The following is a 16,998-nucleotide window of genomic DNA, read 5'->3' as shown; positions in this document are numbered from 1 at the left end:
CAAGTAGTGTGGTGAATGTGTGCCTCTGCCCTGGGAAGATAGGTTGGAAAGGGGAAGGACTTTTGGTGAAGACTAAAAGTGTCTCCAGAGGTATAAACAGAAATACTGTCTGCAGAACAGAAATGAACGAGTGAGTGGCTCTCCATCCTCTCCTCTCTGCTCTGTAGTATGGATGCTATTTGGCATCATGCAGCATTCTTGTTAAATTCTTTCTGTCCACCTCTTGTTGCTATTTATTTTGACAACTACTGCTTTCAGAGAAAGCAAAGGAACTGAAGTGTCCCAATCCTCTCACACTGATTTTATTTTTTGAGAGAAATCCTCCCCAGTCAATCTCCTTCAATGCTTTGACTTTCAGTGTTACTAAGTTAGACATAACAGCTTTTATAAAAGGGTCAAGTTGTGACTATGCAAAAAGGCCATTAAACTTAGATAAATTATCATTTTTAGTTGACTCAATGTGAGAAGTGGTGACTGGCCGGTGAGCTTGGTAGGAGTGTACGCAATTAAATAGTTACTGTACGATCAATTAGATTTCTAATACTTTAATGCATTATAAATACAGCCTTTAGGAAGCCTTACAGCTCCTGATGGTACAGCTCCTGAGAAGGAGAAGAAATCTCCAGTACCTCAGACTAAAGCAGGCAGAGGAAAAGGAAAAGGGAAGAAAAAGGGAGGAAAAGCAAAAGAAGAACCAGAAGAAGAAATAGACCCAAGAAAACTTGAACTCCTGAACTGGGTGAGATGAAAGTATTTGTATTAAAACTGTTGAAGATTTTTTTTCATTCCGAGATACAAAGAGAGAAGGAAAATACACACTTTCGTTCTGTAGAACACTCATTTGCACATTTCCACAAGATCAGCAGTAGATTCTGCAGAAATACTGTTCAGTATTTGAGCCAAGAATCCCTCTCTCATCCCACATGCACCACATGCAGCCATACCTCAACAGTACAAGTTAGTACTGAGGTGCAGCATCTTCTTCCCTGCAGTTGTCACAAGGAAATAAGAACAACAGTGAACATCATCCTCCTGTGTATGTGTTAGTTTAACTTGTTCCTATCACTTGTTCCTATTTACTTTTGAGCAAGTAAATCCCTTTTTTAACATAATGTGTCAAGCATGGTATGCCTGGTTTAGTTAAAAATACTGAACAAAATGGTTGAAAGCCACATGTTGAAAGACTGAAAGCTGCAGTTATATTGCTGAAGGTTTGGAAAACTCTGCTATCTCTATTCACTTGCATATGGGTAAAATGTTACTTTCTAAATTCCTTTTTACCTGCAGACTAATCAACATATTTGGGAACTCAGTCCATATTCTAAGTAGTGAAAATGGATGTGGTTGTTACCCAACCAACTCGTTTGTACTCATGTGGTCTAACATTCTTCATTCTGCTATTCAGGTGAATTCCCTGGAGCAGGCTATGCTGGATGCACTGGTCCTCGATCGAGTGGACTTTGTGAAACTGCTTATTGAGAACGGAGTGAACATGCAGCACTTCCTGACTATTCCTCGCCTGGAGGAGCTTTATAATACTGTGAGTGAGCAGGAATACTAAAATGCCCTGTGGTATCTTTGCCACTGTATTGTATGTGCCTTGAATCACCACAGAAAGGTTTATAAAAAGGGTATTACACAGCCCTTGCTAGAAAGGTATTCCTCACTGTAACGCAGTTCCTTCTTTTCACCCCTCTGTGGTGTGATGGCACATGGTTGTTGTCTAAAGTTCTGCTTAAGGTGCCAGATCACTAATTACGTTCATGTTTGCAAAAATCTGAAGAATTGAAGCTCTAATGGATCATGAATTATTTTTGTTTCAGAGGCTGGGTCCGCCAAATACGCTGCATTTGCTAGTCAGAGATGTGAAAAAGGTAAGCAGTGTTATATTTCTGTGATTGCATTAGCCATGTAAATCAACAGTAAAAGCAAGCATAGCATGGGGGGAGCAGGCATTTGAAAGTAGATGGCAGCTGTTAAGAAAAGCAAAGTTAAATGTCTTCCTGTGGCAAACAGTGACATCAGTCTAAATCAAGTATGGCAGTGCTAGTAATTTAAAAACTAAGGTGTTAACTAAATTAAGCTCCTATAGTGTAATATGGCATTTGAGATTTAGGTTGATGCTTCTCTCTACAAGAAGCTCCCAATGCAGCATTACAGAGGAGGAGTGAAAGGGAAGGCCTGCTAGGTTAACTGGAAGCTTCACCCATGAATGCAAAATTTGTTCCCTTTTGTTTGTTTCCTTGTGTGTTTTCTAGTTACTTTTCTCCCACCAGTCTGACTTCTACCTGAGAGAAAATCTCTTCTGTCCTAAGTTTGTTACTCATTTGTTTCCATTACATGAAAATTTGTTCTTTATATGTGAATAGGGAGGGTCATTGTGAGATTTGTCGTATTCTCTTCCTTTGAGGTTTTGAAGGTTTTATTCAGTAAAATTCAGCTACATGAAGTCGCCTGTATTTGTCTCTGCAAGGAAAACTCCCAATTATTCCTGGGAGGTTCAGATGTGAGAATTATGCAGTACTGTGTTAATGTATAATTCATATTCATCTGCTTCATTGTTTAACACTTTTCTCATTCCGTGTTGTCACTTCGAGTGTTACTAATGTTCCTCTGCATTCTGCTGTCTGTCTCTCCTCTTTTTCATTGTATTTTCATGCTCCCTCCCTCAGCGGCAATCCCGGGGACTCAGTTGGGTTAACTTGGAGGTGATGTGCTTCCTTAGGATGTAATTGTTTCATCATAGCAGCTGCTCAGTGGTGCTGTAGAATCAGTCATTGCTGTAGGATGTAGCTTGTACAATGAAGCACTGGTTTTTTTCCAGTGGCATCAATACAATTATCCAGCTTTAGCTGTGACTGCCAAAATTAGAATCTGCCTTTTGCTTTGATTCTGGACTGCACATTAATCATGGTCTGCATTGTAGTCTCAACTGTAGATAATATGATGAAACGTTAGTTTCCATTAAAAAGTATGTGAAGTATAAATGTCAGGATATTCACCATGAAATTGTCATGCTTTTATACAGGATTAATGATAATTGGTACAAAGTTTCTTAATTTCATGAATATAACCCTTGTAAACAAAGTAAACTTACATGGACAGTGATATATGAGTGAATCAAATGAAAATTTGTTCACAATTATGAGTTCTGCTAACAATAAAACCAAAAAGCTGTGACCCCAAAAATTTTCATTATGTGAATCAGTTACCAATGATTTCGTACAAATGTTCAAAGACTGAACCCAGTGGCTGTAAATAATACCCATATGCCAGTTTAATTATGACGTATGTCTAGCCGAGCAATTTGACCTATGTCTATGTTTTCTTATCCTAAATCCTTATTAAGTTGTGGGGGGGGGTTTTTTGTAGGGAAATCTTCCACCAGATTATCATATCAGCCTAATAGATATTGGTCTTGTCCTGGAATATCTCATGGGTGGAGCCTATCGCTGCAACTATACTCGGAAAAGTTTTCGGACTCTTTATAATAATTTATTTGGACCAAAGAGGGTAAGAATGAGTTCATTCTGGATATGGCCATTGTGCTTATGGTAAAAAATAAGTAATACTCTCTTCCTTTGTTTTTGTGAAACACTGCATATGAAATTCTAAAGAAATGCTGCAAGGTAGAAGTTGAAACTCCAAGAGTGAAGTTATATAAGAAAGTTGTAAGACATCTGTGTTAAAGGATGTGAGGAGACGGGAGGTAGTGAATACACTGATCTGGGGGTGAATTTCCTCCTATTCCAGTAGTTTATAATCCAAGTCTTTCTAACTGTGGTGTGTTTAGAAGCACTATTTTTTTTTTGAGCTTTTGTGACCGTGTGGTGATTCTAATTCTCAAAGCACTGTTTATCAAATGATTAATTTAACTCTTCAGTCTGAATAAAAATCTTTCCTTTGAGTGCAGGATAGATATTTCCTAACCCATTGCATTCCTGCAAATACAGTTAAAATGAAGAGTAACTAATTGCAGGATTACTGGTACAATTATTTATAACAGTAAGTTTCATAATAAATGCTGTACATTTGTAAATGAAAATGGGTTTGCTTGGTATTGTTTGGTGTTTCAAATTTTCCTCCCATCTAACTGATTTTCTTTTCTATTTTTTCATATTCAGCCAAAAGCTCTTAAACTACTGGGGATGGAGGTAAGTTTTATTTATTAAAAATACTGGTTTTATCAAAACATTTCTTCATTTTGAAGATTCCTTATTCCAAGGTGAAGACTCCCTTTAGTATCTTGCTGTTCTTAAGGGTGCTGTGTGCCTGTTCTTGGTCTTAGCTTTTTCATTATTGCTGTGATTTACAGAAAATTTCAACTAGACAGAATATTCCATTTTGCAAACATTGTATGAAATACTTCTGACCGTTTTCTTAGGATAGCATCTTTAGAACTGCCTAAAGCTCTGCTTAATAGTCTTCAGGCAATTTTTAGCACTGTTACGTAATAACACGCTTCATGTTGGAACGTATCGTAGGTTTAATTGTTCATGTGTATACATTAATGCCATTGAAAAGAGAATGTAAGCCAGCAGTGCTACTTGTGGCGAAATCTCCTTTAACCATGAAATAACAATTTCTGTGCTTAACGATGTTTTAGCATAGAGTAAACATTGAACTGAAGTGAAAACTAAGGTGGTCAGATGCTGTCCTCCACTATAAAACATCCTTGCTACTGTGATGGCACCATGCTTTGTAAACAGTGCGGCTGATCCAGAATTTTGGGTCCAGCCCCTACATCAATTGCTTGTGTCTGCAGAAATTCGTAATTGAGCAGAAACAAATCTGGGATGATGCCTAAAAACTCACTCTGTTTTGGAGGTAGTTGCTTTTGTTTCTGAAAAAATAAAATCACTATAGACCAGGAAAGCACTGACACCAAGAGGCAGGTGCATTTCTCTAGGAAGTGGGATTTTATTAATGTTGTGATAGTGCTCAAACACAGTAGGTGTTCATGCTGCTTGTTATAATTGATGTGAACCATACCCACACATAAATGCCCTTATTTCCCCAGGCAGATAAACAGCTTTTTGCTCAACAGATAAAATCTGTAGAGAACCTCAGAAAGAGGTTGTGTTTAATATCTCTGATTAGCTTCCTTTTTTCTGCTGGCTCAAGGCCAAAAGCTCAGCCCCTCAGAGGTGCAACCCTTTTAGATCAGCATTGATCACAGTGCTTCTCCAAAAGCACATTTTGATTTTCCTATTTCTTTCAGTGAGAAATGTTTTATGTGGCACAGACTGAAGTGTTCTTTCCACTTGACAGCAGGTAGAGCCCTTCTTCCAAGAGAAAGAAAAAGTTAAAAGAACATTTACATGTCTTTGCTGAAGTGGTCAGTAAATTGCTGTGACTCCATGTGGTTGGGTTGGGTTTTTTTCATTTCCAGTGTTAGCAGCTCTAAAACAGAAGTTTAGACTCCTCAGCACTTTCTGTCTTACACAGGGGTTTGTTTTTATTTGATTTTCCTAGTGTGTAGAGGACCTAATTTTTGGTCCTCCATCTGAGATTTTATGTCCTCTGCTTCAGAGATGGTCAATACTTAGTGCAATTAATGACCCCTGAATTTTTCATAGAAGACAGAGGTCACCACTTGCAGTTCTTAAAACTGCTGAAGAAGTAGATGTTCAATTGCTGAGCTGAAGAGTCATCTTTGGAAACTTGGGGTGGGTGGCTGAACTCTGAATTTGGATTTAAGTTCACATTTTGTTGAAAAATGCATTATGCATAGTACATTATGCTGAGCTTGCTTGAACAAGAACTGATTTTGTCAAATAGCAATTTCTTTTACCTGTAATCGGCTTCTGAGACTCGAATCAAGATCTACAAAGATGATGAGTTCTCTCTACACTTATATATGCAATGTTCTTCCTACATTTTTTAAACCCTAATTTTCCCAATCATGGCTTTTCTCCCTTCAGGATCCTGCTTCATTGTTACTACTTCCCTTCAGTTACTTCCATCTTGGTTCCTGTAGTAATGGTCTATCCTCCCTATCCCTTTAAGAAATGGGATACTTAGTACCTTCCGTGTGCACTGCATACATAAGAGGAGATTGCTTATTCCAAGGTGAAGACTTCTCTTTAGTATCTTGCTGTTCTTAAGGGTGCTGTGTGCCTGTCCTTGCCTTTTGCATGTTGCCATGACCTGCATGTCAGTCTGAAAAGTACCTGTAAGATGTGCAGCACTGCTTTGCAGGAATAGACAGAGACAGATGGAATCAGAAATTACAGTGGAGCCTATCCATAGGGAATTCAGCTTTGTTAAAGCCCCACTGACACTGCAGAGGAATTAATTAAGTATTAATTTGTTGCAGACCAGCCTGTGCAATTCCACATGCAGTAGAGATCTGTTTACAATGCAGTGTGAAGGGATGCCTTCGGTACCAAGGGGTTCTACTGCACTTTTCCAGGATGGGTTACTTGTAATTATGTGTACAAGAAACAGCACCCTGAATAAAATATGAGTCTGTGTGTGCTTGCCCAGTGCATGCTCTGTCCTATTGCATTCATTGTAGCAAACACCAAAACCAAATTAGAACTTGGAATATTAATGTGTCCTCTCAGTACTTGTTCCGTGCATGGTGCTGTTGTCAGGTGAGCTATTAGAAACTGATGGGAATAATTTTTCTTCTTTTCTTCCCAGGATGATGAGCCTCCCACCAAAGGGAAGAAGAAAAAGAAAAAAAAGGAGGAAGAGATTGATATTGATGTGGATGACCCAGAAGTCAGCCGCTTTCAGTACCCCTTTCATGAGCTGATGGTGTGGGCTGTGCTTATGAAACGGCAGAAGATGGCCCTCTTCCTTTGGCAGCGAGGGGAGGAATCCATGGCCAAGGCACTTGTGGCTTGTAAACTCTACAAGTCTATGGCCCATGAGTCTTCTGAGAGTGAGCTGGTGGATGACATCTCTCAGGATCTGGACAACAACTCAAAGTTAGTAGACAGAGAGCAGATTTTATGTCTATTTGATACAAGCTTGCTGAGATGCGTTACTTCTAGTTAAGTGCAGTTCATTTCTAGAATGTAGTTTCACAGAGTGCCATTTGGAGCCAATTTACCAACTATAGACAAGGCAAAATATGGTCTTGGGATCTCAAGGAAGGCAATGCTAGCAAGGAGAAGACTTGCATTTTTTCAGACAGAATGCATTCTTTCTTCAGCTTCTCTCTGTAAAACTAGCTAGTTTTATTTCACAAAGTTATTTTCAGAATTTAGTAATTTAACTCACATAAATTAAGGAATATCTGATGATAGATCTAAACTGCCTTTAAGATGTTACTGGTCTAAGTGAATTCCCTCTATTCACTAACAGTTTGTTTGGAACTTTTGTAGACTGTCCCAGATCAAGCTTGAGATCAGTTCTTCTTGCCACTATACATGTGTGTGGATAAACATGATGCCCAGTGAACAGAGCTAAAACCCCAAAACAAACAGATTTCTAAGTCAAACTTCACTGATCTTATCTTGTATCTTCCAGAGATTTTGGCCAGCTGGCTGTTGAACTCTTGGATCAGTCCTATAAACATGATGAGCAGATTGCCATGAAACTGCTGACCTATGAACTGAAAAACTGGAGTAATTCTACCTGCCTGAAGTTGGCTGTGGCAGCTAAACACAGGGACTTCATTGCTCACACCTGCAGCCAGATGCTCCTAACAGACATGTGGATGGGGCGACTGCGCATGCGGAAAAACCCCGGCCTGAAGGTATTTCTGTTCTGCATCATTTCCAAAGAGAGTTTGTTGCATGGAGCACTTTGTTATACACAGTGTTTGCATAGAAAAAATGGCTTACTTAGAGATGTTTTAAGAACATACCTGTTTTAAAGCTAATTTCTTTTGTTTCCAAACTCAGGATATCTGAGAAACATTACACCATGACAAAGGAAAATATAACTCCATGAAAGACTTAACATGACTGGAAACTGAGAGAGAAGTTGCAGCTTTCAATAAAGCATGAGATTTGTTAAATGAGAACATATTCCTTCTATTAAAAGTTAGTGGGATACAAGCAAAAATATCATTAGGGGTCCATGCAATGGGAATAGAGATAAAATGAACCAGATGTGGACACATGCTTCTTATATTGCTTAATATCGTACCAGAAGACACTGTTGAGACTCAGTGTTGAAAAGAGTGAAATCTGTGCAATTGCATTGTGTGAAACCATGTGATTTTTATTTCCTGCTTCTGTGATTTGATGATGCAGTCTCCCTTACTGATTTTAATATTTCCTAATTGTTTGATTTACAAAAAGACAAGTAATGTGAGGGGGCTCTCACAGAAGAGAAACACGAGTGAGTCAATGCTAACAAAGCAGAGCAGTGTTTGCTTGTGTGTGTTTTTATGTGAATATAATCCTTTCTTTGTTGACTTAAGCAGTTGCTGTCACCCATATGGAGGCCCATCCTGCTCACCTCCTTATTTCCTTAAATCCCCCGTACTGACAGTGCTGTATCTGTCCTCCCAGGTCAGATTCCCAAGTTTGCTGACATACACATTGTACTGTCTCTGCCATTCTCAGTTTATTTCCACTTTTCCATATCTCCCTCTTAAACCTGTTTAAAATCTTCAGGCAATTGTCTTGCCTTTCACATTGCATCATGGTACTTTCTAAATCTGTTTATTTAATTTTCCTTTCTTTTCTCCAATGAATTAATCAACCTTCTGATGTTTGTTCTAGTTTCATTACCTGCCTTCTTTTAGCTGCTCCTTTTCTATGCTTTGGCTTGTATTTCTGTATCTAAGCAATCTCATATAGTAAGAGAATTCTCCCAGTGCAATCTGCAAAGATTCTTTTACCTTTCATAGGTTTTTTAACTATTAAAACTAAGTATAGTAGGTGACTGAAGTAACTATAAACTCCAGTAACAAACCTGAAGGCCTCTTCTAACTGCCACTGTGTCCATTCCATGACATTTCTCTGCACACTAGTTTTGGAACACAATTTCTTAATTGCAGAGTATTTGTGGAGATGGGAGGCTTTCCAGGGTGACATATTTATGCAATACCTTATTGCCATTGCCTCTTAAGTACTTACTCATTTTTTTTAGGCTTGAGGATGGCAGAATATCTTGAATACTATACAAAGGAAAATTTTGGTTTGGGACCTACCTTGTTATGAAATCCATAATGAAAACAAATACTGAGTTGAATTCTTTCTTGTTTACAGGTTATAATGGGAATTCTCTTCCCTCCCACCATCCTTTTCCTAGAGTATCGGAGTTATGATGACTATTCCTACCAGACGTCAAAAGAAAATGAGGAAGGCAAGGAAAAGGAGGAGGAAAATGCGGTCAGTAATGGACATTATTAGAAAGTTCTAATATCTCAAGAGTGCTCATTTTTCTGACTTTTCTGATTATGCTGTAGCTCACTCAGGTTAAAATCTCAACTGCCTCTGTGGGATGAGTGAAGAAGTTTGGAGTGCATAGACTGAATTCTCAGAGCACATGAAGTGTCTGTGTAGTTCCATGAATTTATGGAATTCTATTTATATACTCTTTTAAAGAGGTCTGTTGCTCAGGGGAATCCCTGCGTAGTTAACACTTGGCTGAGGCTGTGGTTGAGGAAAAGTTACTATTTTTACTGCTGTATATTGATGAAATCTGACAACTTTGGTCTTCCAGGATGCAAATGCAGATACAGGCTCCCGAAAAGGGGATGAAGAGAATGGAAAGAAAAAACAACAGAGCCTTCCAATTGGAACAAAGATCTATGAGTTCTATAACGCACCTATCGTAAAATTTTGGTTCTACACAGTAAGTCATGATAGTTAAACTGATAGTTTTTCTCACACCTGTGAAACTGAAAGGATTCCAGTGAAAAAGTAATAACCATATAATAAATAAATAAATATTTTACTGACTTTCGTGGAACCTGATGAGTAAAGCACGCCCTTTATTTAGAGAAAAATGCGGACAGTGAAACAGAATGAACAACTGAAGCTTATGTTGTCAGCCTCTAAAGCTCCTATGTGCTGTGAAGGAGGCTCTGTGTGGGATACACCAAACTAAGTGCAAGCTCCACAATCCAGTCACTCAATCCAAACTAGGCTGGATTCTTCTGCTTTTTAAAGGTCCTGGGTCCTGTTCTGCATTGAAATGTCCTTTAGAACCCAAGAAGTAACCCTATAGTATCACTGCTTACCATTTGCCCTGTTGCTCAGATGGGTGCAGCCTAGATGGAAGCACAGATCCCAGTCTGCTAAGACTTAATAGGTACTTTTATTAAAACAATTAAACCAGTCTAGAGTCAAATACTTATTTTTGACATGCATATAGTTTTCAATTTATTGCATCAAGAATTATCTGGTGTTAAACTGTTACAATAAAACAGAATATATATTCGTGCTACTGCTCATAAATTTTGTGTTTCCCCTGTAAAAGAGATACCGGTTTCTTACCTGTTCAAAAGTAGGATGCCTGATACCTGATAGGTCATAATAATATGTAGGTTTTTAGTTTTAGCACATATTAATCACAAAACAATATATTGATCCCTTTCTGCTGCCTGAGTTAATAATTTAAAAGTGAAATTCCTATTTAATTTCAAAGAAAAATATTCAACATGGTTTTACAGTGCAAAGAAATTACATTTTAGTAGACTAAGAAAGCCCCAGGCACAAAGGGCCTGGTTTAGAATGCTTTGGAATTGCTGGTTTTGCTTCTTTCAACAAATGAGATAATTCAGCTGTGTAGATCATATGTTCCACAGCGTCTGTGATTCCTTTAGCTGCTGGAGGCCCATGGCTGTGCCAGTGTGGAGGGCATTGCAGCAGGCCTGCTTCCTGCAGAGGAGGAAATATTTTTACTTGTGCAAGTAAGGGTCTTCAGCAGCTGAATATTTCACACTTAGCCTCAACACACAGGTTCCTATGAATGTGCTTATTTGCAAAATTATTAGGGAACAGAGCTAAGGGGGCTTTGCTTTCATGCATTATCAGGCCCCTCAGCTAAGAGCATTTGACTGCCTTCTGTCTGGTGTTTCTTCTCTGAAACAGATGCAGCCTTCCCTGCTCTTACTGAGTTAGGCTTCAGCAAGAAACTTCTTCCTGAGACTGGGAGCTACTTAAAGTAACCAAAACACTTGCAAACCTACTGTCCATCTAGATGGGTTTAAGTAACAAGAGTAGGAAGAGGGACTGATAAAAGAAGTTTGTATGCCTCTGGCTTCAGCTGAAGAGTGTATTCCGCCTAGATGGGCTCAACCACATCATTACAGAGTGAGAAAGCAAGTGGGATGTATGGCTCTTTATTTTCCCTACCCCTCCAGGCAAGTGCTGCTCAAAGCTTTACTCCCTGTTCTGCCTTATACCTGCCTTGAGTGGTGGATAAACATTTCACACTGAATATTCCATTCTTTAGAAAACTCCACTTTCTCCCTGAAATATCTTCTGGTTTGTTACTGTTTTGCTTCCAGGTTTTTTTTCCCTGCAAAGTCATTGAATCCTTTTTGATTTCTTAAGTCTGGATATCAAAGGTCTCAGAATTTTTTAGTTTGGCTGGTCACCAAAGGCTGCTGTATGGCTTGGAGACACCAGCACCACCAGTTTGGCATTTACACCAGTCGTTATAGAAAACTGAGTGTTAGCTCTATTGGCTTACACCAATAATCCAGGACTTTGTAATGGAGATTAGTGGAGACTGGGGTTTTTTGTGTGTGTGTGTGTAAGTCATCTCAAGTAATTGAACGTTGCCTAATTTGGAAGGATCCTAGGATCCGTCACCTAGAGTCCATAAAGGGTTTTTTCTTTTTTGGCAGATATCATACCTTGGTTACTTGATGTTATTTAATTACATCATCTTGGTGCGGATGGAACGGTGGCCATCAGTCCAGGAATGGATTGTCATCTCCTACATTGTGACATTGGCTTTGGAGAAAGTCAGAGAGGTAAAGCCTGACCATACCAACATCTCATAATCCTTAGAAAGAAGCTCGCTCATTTGAAGAGATCATAGAGATTATAATGGCATGGATTTGTGCACAGGATTGAGGAGCCATACAGGAGAGAGAAGTGTCATATTCTAAAATACACTAATAACTAAAAATACTTTTGCTAGAAACAAATTTTGCTGACAGTGGAGGGGGCCTCAGATACCTATTGAATATGACAAGATTGGTCTTTTTTCATGACCATTACTACAAAAATGTAACTTGGAGTTTTTTCTAATTATTTCTTTGTTGTATGTTTGTTTGTTTGTTTCAGATTCTGATGTCAGAGCCTGGCAAGTTGAGCCAAAAAGTCAAAGTTTGGCTCCAGGAATACTGGAATATTACTGACCTGGTGGCTATTTCAGTATTTATCGTAGGAGCGATTCTTCGCCTGCAGAACCAGCCTTACATGGGTTATGGAAGAGTGATTTACTGCGTAGATATCATTTTCTGGTACATTAGAGTACTAGATATCTTTGGTGTGAACAAATATCTGGGACCTTACGTCATGATGATTGGAAAGATGGTTAGTGCCTAAATTGCTATAAATTATGTCTTTAAGAACTCCATGGGAAACTAAATTCCATTCTGGTTTAAAAAGAGGTTTTCCATCAAGTAGGACTCTGAATAAAGCCTGTGAAAAGTTGCCATGTGAATTTCACACACACACACAAGATGTTATACTCATGCAACAGATTGCAGATACAGCAGGATCATCCAGAAAACCATTTGCTGTGCACAGGAGATGGTATAGCAATGATTGTATCATTTCTTTGCAACCACAGAGGAGGTCTGTGCTGAAAGCACAGCATAGCATGTTTGATGCAAAGGAGAGCAGGGATAGCAAAGATTTTAGCATTTTAAGTATTTTTAAATATAATCTGGTATTCCTTTAAGTAACTGCTTTCTCTGCATTTGTATGTATGCTTAATTCATGAGTAGTCCTTAAAGAATAATGTCAAAAAGATTCTCTCTTGCTATTTTCTTGTTTGCTGTAATGCATGCTGGCAGACAGACCTGCTGGTACCACTGTGCTCCCTGGTGGTGCTGAGAGCCTCTCTGTGGTCTCTCCATGCAGATGATTGACATGCTGTACTTTGTGGTCATCATGCTTGTGGTTCTGATGAGCTTTGGAGTAGCCCGCCAGGCTATCCTGCACCCAGACGAGGAACCCTCCTGGAGACTGGCTCGCAACATCTTCTACATGCCCTACTGGATGATCTACGGAGAGGTGTTCGCTGACCAGATAGACCGTAAGAGTAGAATTCATAGTAAGAGTCTGTTTCCTGTTTCTGAGGCAGATGATCAGATCCAAATTAAAGACTGTTTTTAATTTGGAAATAGTATTTTCACTTTATGATTATATTGTTGTTTTCTTGTGGCAGACCTGAGACGGAACAATATTCTGTTCCCCACCTGCATGTCTGGTCTCTTGGTTTATATTCAAATTCAATTAACACAGAAAGCGATGTAGTCTGGAATATTCTCCGGTCCAAGAGTGTGGCAGTGTTAAGTGTTCTGTTTACTTGCAGGGATCAACAGAGATCATTCTGAAATGCTCTTTTCATCCAAAGGTTTACTAAGAGTCAGTTCCAACAAAAGAGGAAAAAAAATAAATCCCTTGCCCAGGAGGTTAAAATACACATATCCTTTCATCTCCAACTCACAGGCAGTGAGCTCATACATTTTTACTCCCAGTCATACATCTGTCTGCTTTCAGAAATGTTTCCATTTCATGAATCATTCATGTTGTTCTTTTCTACACCTATGGGAAAACAAAGCAAAAAAAGCCAGCTCCACTTGATTAGCTTTGGATGTGGAAATAGCCTTTCCTATAGAAAACCTGCTTAGTTTAAAAAAATAGCTGTCGGTATTTTAAAGGAGGTGGAAACTGTCCTGTTACTGCTAATTTTGTGTTAATATTTGAAATTTGTACAACAGTCCAATGTGCAGCTGGCCTCTTCTAGTGTGTATCATGTAGTTTGCACTTTATCTGAAATGATACAAGCTGCTGTTTTAGCTTTGTGTATGTGTTATTTCAGTCACCTGCATATACTGACAGGTAGGGAAGTGGAAGGCTGAAAAACCTGGAGGTCTAAGTTCAAAAACATAAAGATGCATCATCACAAGAAGCTTTTATACCAAATGTCATTAAAGTGTATTTCAATTGTTTAGAAAGGAATAAAGTGTCATTAGTCTGTTTCTGAACAGTGTACAATCAGATCAACTTTGTTTTCCAAATGAATGCTTGTTTCATTAATGTAATTTAGGGTACAGTAATTTACTCTTGACAAATGAAAGGTCAAGCCAGTCATCTGCAGTCTGATACTGCAGTTTTGGTGCACATGAAAGATCCTGAGCTTATCCTGGCTCACAAGTGGGACAATTCTCCCATGGAGAAGAAGTGACTGTAACAGGCTATCCCTTATCTCACTATGTGCATTCAAATCCTACTTCAGTTTGAACAAAGAATGTTTGCCAGTGTAGACAGTTTGATTTCCTTATAAATCAAAACTAACACCTTGCCAGCCATCTCTTTAGTGTAAGAGATGTCCCAGGCTTCTCTCATGCTTCCAGTCATTTTTCAGTTATATACTCAGCGTGCTTTGAATTGGAAATCTTTCTTCAGCAGTGCAAAGGATTCACAGGACAAAAGGTTCAGGCTTTCTGATTGTGCAAGTTGATCTACTTGCTCCTTCCCAGGTCAGAAGCTTTGCTGTGTCAGTAGCCTAACCATAAACTAACTTGGAAGTGTGTGAGTTTGAGTTGTTTTAATATTAAAATAATTCTGGCTATGCAAGGCATTCTTCTCACTGCCTTAGAATTGTTCTGTACATTTCTTCTGTGTGGAAGTCTATGGACTGACTCCTGAAGGTCTTTTTGCTTTCAGCAAGAAATTTTTACTCTAATCTGTCCGTGGTTCTCTGTAAACACACCACAAAAGCAGCCTCAGAAGTCACTGGGGAGTGATGGCTATGGGCTGACTCAAGTGCTAATGTGTGGCTTTGGCAAGGCCCAGGGGTGTAAACAGTTTATGGAAGAAGTATTACATCAAACTGTGCCTCTGGTAGAAGGTAGTTGGACTTTTTCAGTTGCTTCTCTGAGGATAGGGTGTAATCTGGAGATCACAAGTCACAAAATTTGCTGGGCTTGGAAGGCACCTTTCAAGATCATACAGTTGAATTTTCCTGATCAAAACAGGGTAAATTACATTTATCCCAGATTGCTTAGGGACTGTCCAGTCATGTTTACAGTATCTTGAAGGATGAAGACTGTGCAGCCTCTCTGGATAACCCGGTTTAAATGGCATTTCCCGTCTTTCCACTTTTGCCCACTGCCCACTGCTGCTTCTCCTTTCACTGAGAAGAGTCTGGCCCTGTGTTCTTTTCTCCCACACAACATCAAGTATTTATAACACTGGTAAGATCTCCTTGACCTTCTCCAGACTAAATTATTCCAGCTTTCTCAGTCTTGTCTTATTTGTCAGATAGTCCAATGACCTCTGTGCCCATGACTGGAGTATTCTGGTATGTCCATGCCTGATTTCTGTGGGGGAGCCCAGAACCAGACGCACAAGTCCAGATACAGTTTCACCAGAGCTGAGTAGAGGGGAATAACTACCTCCCTTAATTTGCTGGTAACACTTTTCCTAATGCACCCCAGGAAGCTCTTGTGTGCTTCATTCTGTTTAGAAAACATGCACAAAGAACAAGTTATCAGCATCTAGTACTCAACAGAATCATATTCTTAAACAATAGAGAAGCCTGGTTGAATTTCTTTCAATGGTGTGATTTTTCGTACAAAGATTTAGCATTTAGGAATTGGCAAGCAAGTGCCCGGACTGGTAGTCAGAATGGGCATTAATGTTACTGATATTACTGCAGTGTACAATAGCATGCCTATTAATGGAAACATAGCTATTCAAAGGAAACAGCTGACAGATTCCAAGCCAGGGTGGTTATAAAAAAAAAAAAAAGGGAAAAGAGGAGAAAATGTTTCCATAATAGCTAAAAGAATGATTTTTGTGTGATAATTTTGAGTTGCTTCATGTTCATGGTGAACCACGCCGGTTTTGTTTACTCGCCAGAAATACCACATATATTTAAATGATCATCTGCCAGAAGCATTTTGTGATATATTATTATCATTAGTTTGCTGCCATATGTAACATTTGGGGAAAACAGCATGAAAAGGAAATTGCAGAATGCAATGCATTTTTAACAAAGATGTTTTTTCTCAGCGTATGTCTCTACTGTTCTGACATTTGAGTTGCTTATCTTTTCTTGGCAGCAGAACTGTATTTCCAATCATCTTTTTTGGGTTCCGTTTCTTTATTATTATATTGTTTTCTTTTTTCTCTCCCTGCCTCCTTTTCTATTCCTTTCCTTTGGAATGATGTTCAGTCTATGCCATGGAAATCAATCGTAAGTTTCTGTGGAGAGCTGATTATCTCATTTAGCTATGTTCATTAATCTCTTTCTTGACTAGTTACTAATATTTTAATTACAGCACTCATCCAGTATTCAGGTGTGAATCTTGTTTTTCTACTGTAATAGTTTCATTTGAAAATAAGCAGAGAAAAAATATTTTAATACAAAATGCAGATCAGAAGTTTTAACTGAGCTTAAGTGGTTGCTAAGACTTGTTTCTAGTACACCAACAGTAAAATAATTGGGTTTTTTTAAATTATGATGCATAAGTGGCATTGTATAATTCCCTTTGATTACCTAGATACAATATTACTGTGGTTTTGGCAGTACTTTCATTGGTCCATTTGAATAAAATTAGGAATCGCTTAACTTTCCTGCTATACTTTTCATAGGAAAACCAGGAAAAAATGTAGGTCTGATATTTGAAAAGCAAGTAAAATAAATGTTATTAATTACAGTCCAAATATCTCTTTGAGACCTCAGTAAATAAGCTTAGTCTGCTTTCAAAGAATTTGAAGTATTTTTCAAGCGAGGTTGAAGCATTGGGTTTTTTTGCAAAATGTTTAAAAATACTGGGTTTTCTAGTCACATAACTAAATCTGTAATGAGCCTCTGTCAGACTTCACATTT

The 16,998-nt window shown here is 38.6% G+C and overlaps 1 protein-coding gene across 10 annotated transcripts in view; it reads left to right on the top strand.

Moving 5' to 3' along the window:
• The window catches only part of TRPM1 (transient receptor potential cation channel subfamily M member 1), a 91,368-nt gene that overhangs the window by 63,366 nt on the left and 11,004 nt on the right, over positions 1–16,998 (top strand). For 3 of the 10 annotated variants that reach the window (XM_042038952.1, XM_042038953.1, XM_042038943.1), the window contains 14 exons: positions 566–739; positions 1,406–1,540; positions 1,824–1,874; positions 2,673–2,708; positions 3,373–3,513; positions 4,125–4,154; positions 6,649–6,938; positions 7,483–7,711; positions 9,177–9,299; positions 9,634–9,765; positions 11,768–11,896; positions 12,213–12,464; positions 13,017–13,209; positions 16,342–16,362. In XM_042038952.1, coding sequence (XP_041894886.1) covers positions 566–739; positions 1,406–1,540; positions 1,824–1,874; positions 2,673–2,708; positions 3,373–3,513; positions 4,125–4,154; positions 6,649–6,938; positions 7,483–7,711; positions 9,177–9,299; positions 9,634–9,765; positions 11,768–11,896; positions 12,213–12,464; positions 13,017–13,209; positions 16,342–16,362 — 1,936 coding nt within the window. The remainder of the gene's footprint in view (positions 1–565; positions 740–1,405; positions 1,541–1,823; positions 1,875–2,672; positions 2,709–3,372; positions 3,514–4,124; positions 4,155–6,648; positions 6,939–7,482; positions 7,712–9,176; positions 9,300–9,633; positions 9,766–11,767; positions 11,897–12,212; positions 12,465–13,016; positions 13,210–16,341; positions 16,363–16,998) is intronic. The other 7 variants (XM_042038944.1, XM_042038946.1, XM_042038948.1 and 4 more) reach the window with 7 other exon arrangements.

This window comes from Corvus kubaryi, unplaced genomic scaffold (assembly GCF_017639235.1).
Source record: "Corvus kubaryi isolate FWS band 111438036 unplaced genomic scaffold, C.kubaryi_AGA036_p1.0 37394, whole genome shotgun sequence".
Lineage (NCBI taxonomy): Eukaryota > Metazoa > Chordata > Aves > Passeriformes > Corvidae > Corvus > Corvus kubaryi.
Note: the sequence above shows the minus strand (reverse complement) of the source record. Positions and strands in the feature narration are given on the sequence as shown.